Below are 2,848 nucleotides of genomic sequence, written 5' to 3' on the forward strand. Positions count from 1 at the left end.
AGAAAGAAAAAAAAGAAAGAAAGTGCTAACTTAGCAGCTGCGTTTACAAGCAACGCCACCGAGCTAGCTTTAGAGCTAACCAAGTTCATTAGACATTACAAGATAGTATTTGATTATATTTATATAAAGCCGGGTGTGTAAAAATGGTGAAGGCTTGCGATTATCCTGGTTGTGCCAACAAAGATGATGGTAAATCGACTCTCAGTTTTCATCGTTTTCCTCTGACGGACGTTGCGGTCAGGCAACTTTGGCTACTCGCTGTGGGATTCCATGTTGACACCAGACTGGCAAAAATTAAAAAGCTCCGAGTATGCAGTGCTCACTTTAGCGAGGACGACTATGCGTCTTCGTGCCCAAGACATACGAAGAAAAGAATTTTGAAGAGCTCTGCTGTTCCTGCAACACTGGTAAACAAAACTACAAATGATTTTATGTAGCAGCCGTGCGTAGCCTAACGGTGATGCGCCAGGGTTATGCAAAAGCAATGTTGAGAATATTAATCATAAAACATAATCAATCACTCGGTGTCATAGTATTAGTGATGCTTACTAAACAGGGCTGTTTCAATCATCTGCAACTATGATTACGCTGACGTACGAGTAGGCTACCTACTCCATGGTTTCAGTCAGTGTACAATCTGCTAGAGGGCTCTAGGCTGTGACAAACTGAGCTGTCGGTCTCAGCTACTAACTCTAGAAGTAGCAGACCAGGGACGTCCGGAGCTCTGTATTTTAATATTATTTCGGTGCGCAAAGGGACTTCCATTTTGACTCATCTGCGTCTTCCTTGAAGACAAAACTTCGAAAAGTTTGCCAAGTACCCTGGTCTACCCTGGTTTAGTTGATGAGAGGCAGCCCAGTGTGACGGTATTCTGCTGTCGTCGGCCATGAGCATCACATAGCCTTGAGTGAGTCCCACACATGCTGTTTGCATGAAGTGCCATTTGGAAACAGGTCAAAACAGGACATGAAGAACACAAAGCTTTTTCTTTGAAATTGGATAAATGTATTGACCACTCTGAAAGACAAAGTGCTCCTTAGTGAAATTCTGCATAAACATATGTCACCGTTATTTGTAGAAAGTGAATGCTGATGTTATGTTACTGTTACTGTTTCTAAAACCTGACTGAGATACCTGAAATCCACAATGCAAAAAATGGTGTGTTTTCAAAGGCATGTGCTCCTGTTGCAATGGCTGAAACGGCACAATCTGAGGCCGCAACCTCTGAAGAAGAGCCAGCTCTTCAGTCAACCCCCCTGAAGTCCAGATTGGACAAGCAACAGTTCCAGATCATGCTCACCAGCCCAGCTGATGCTGGTCCAAGCAAAAAGCCATCGACTTCAGGAACATACATAGCCCTACCGGGAGACTGTCACAGGTAAGCCCATATTTTTCTACACGTTTAGTCTGAATAAAAAGCTAACAATTTCACATGATCAAAATGCTGTATGATCATGAAGCCCTTTGCACACTATAAGTAAGTGCAGCCAGTCAGCCAATTTACTGTACTTTGACTTCTCTGTATTCTTTTTCTATATTTATAGTCAGAAAACCCTAGCTCAGATGTTGCACCTGAGACCCTGGATACCACCATGACATCCATAGAGACACCTGTGGACAGAGATGACAGCACATTCCTTCCATTGAGCAGTGATGACACATCTACAAGATCATCTTCCTCAGACAACATTGCGGGAGCAGAAAGGAGAGGCGACTGGTCTGAGAGGAAATGGATTGTGAACGAGTCATGCCTAATGGAACTGTTTACAACTTGTCACACATGCGGGATATCCATTTGTGAGAAGAAGATCACCAGCCGTGGATCAAAAATTACAATAGAATGGACATGCATCAATCACCATACGGGAGTGTGGCAGTCCTGTCCTGATGTCCGTGGAATACCTGAGAACAACCTGGTATCCTCAGCAGCCATTATTTTCACAGGAACAACACAGAATGAAATTGAAGAGTGGGCAGATCTTCTAAACTTACAACTGCCAAAGAAAACATCATACTATTCACTGCAGTCCACCTATATGATACCTGTTATTCAAGAAGCCTACACCGAGATGCAAGAGGAGATTTTGTCAGAACTCAGGGAAACTGAAGCTGCTGGTGGACACACAGATATCTGTGGTGATGCAAGGTGGATATTCCCATAATGGATCATGCAGTATATGTAGTTAGTTGTCCTGTTACATTATAATTCACATCAAATCATGTTTGCCATCACTCCACAAGTAACTTCCTTGTTTGTCTTCTACAGATCTGATTCCCCGGGTTACAGTGCCAAGTACACCTGTTACAGCTTTATGGAAGATGCAACAAAGAAAGTCATCATGTCAGATCTAATTCAGGTAAAGTATGAATAGTTTTGCCAAGTAAGTTATTGAGTGTGTTTTATCACTTTGTTCTGCTTTTCAAAGGCCTCTCTGCATGTTTGTTCTGTATTTCCTGTTACAATGATCAATACAGGTAACTGAGGCTACCAGTTCAACAGCAATGGAGCCTGTTGGTTTCCGGAGGGGCCTGGATCGTCTGCTGGACTCCGGCGTTGGTGTTGACGTGGTTACTACTGACCGGGCTCCATCAATACGGAAGATCATGATGCACACCTGAAAGAAAAATGTCTGCACCTAGGCCTGGTTGCTGCTCAAGGCCAAGAACCATACAGTTATGACGAACTGGGCTACTTCTCATCAAATAGAATAAGGGACAACTGCAGTACTCTGCCTCCGCATCTTATAACCTAGTCTTTAGTTAGTTACAGCTTTTTACTCTCCCCCTTCCTCAAGTCAGGGGCCACACAAATCACAGTATGTAATGGACATAAACCATCCTCATGATT

At 43.3% G+C, this 2,848-nt stretch overlaps 1 protein-coding gene across 1 annotated transcript; it reads left to right on the plus strand.

The window, feature by feature from the left end:
- Window positions 1–1,177: 1,177 nt before the first annotated feature.
- Window positions 1,178–2,619, plus strand: LOC107103493. Its single transcript, XM_015403217.1, has 4 exons — window positions 1,178–1,378; window positions 1,545–2,146; window positions 2,267–2,357; window positions 2,476–2,619. The coding sequence occupies exons 2-4, from the start codon at window positions 1,593–1,595 to the stop codon at window positions 2,617–2,619; spliced, it is 789 nt and encodes a 262-aa protein (XP_015258703.1). The 5' UTR covers window positions 1,178–1,378; window positions 1,545–1,592.
- Window positions 2,620–2,848: the final 229 nt, after the last annotated feature.

Source organism: Cyprinodon variegatus, unplaced genomic scaffold (genome assembly GCF_000732505.1).
Source record: "Cyprinodon variegatus isolate N-32 unplaced genomic scaffold, C_variegatus-1.0 Scaffold1463, whole genome shotgun sequence".
Taxonomy (NCBI): domain Eukaryota; kingdom Metazoa; phylum Chordata; class Actinopteri; order Cyprinodontiformes; family Cyprinodontidae; genus Cyprinodon; species Cyprinodon variegatus.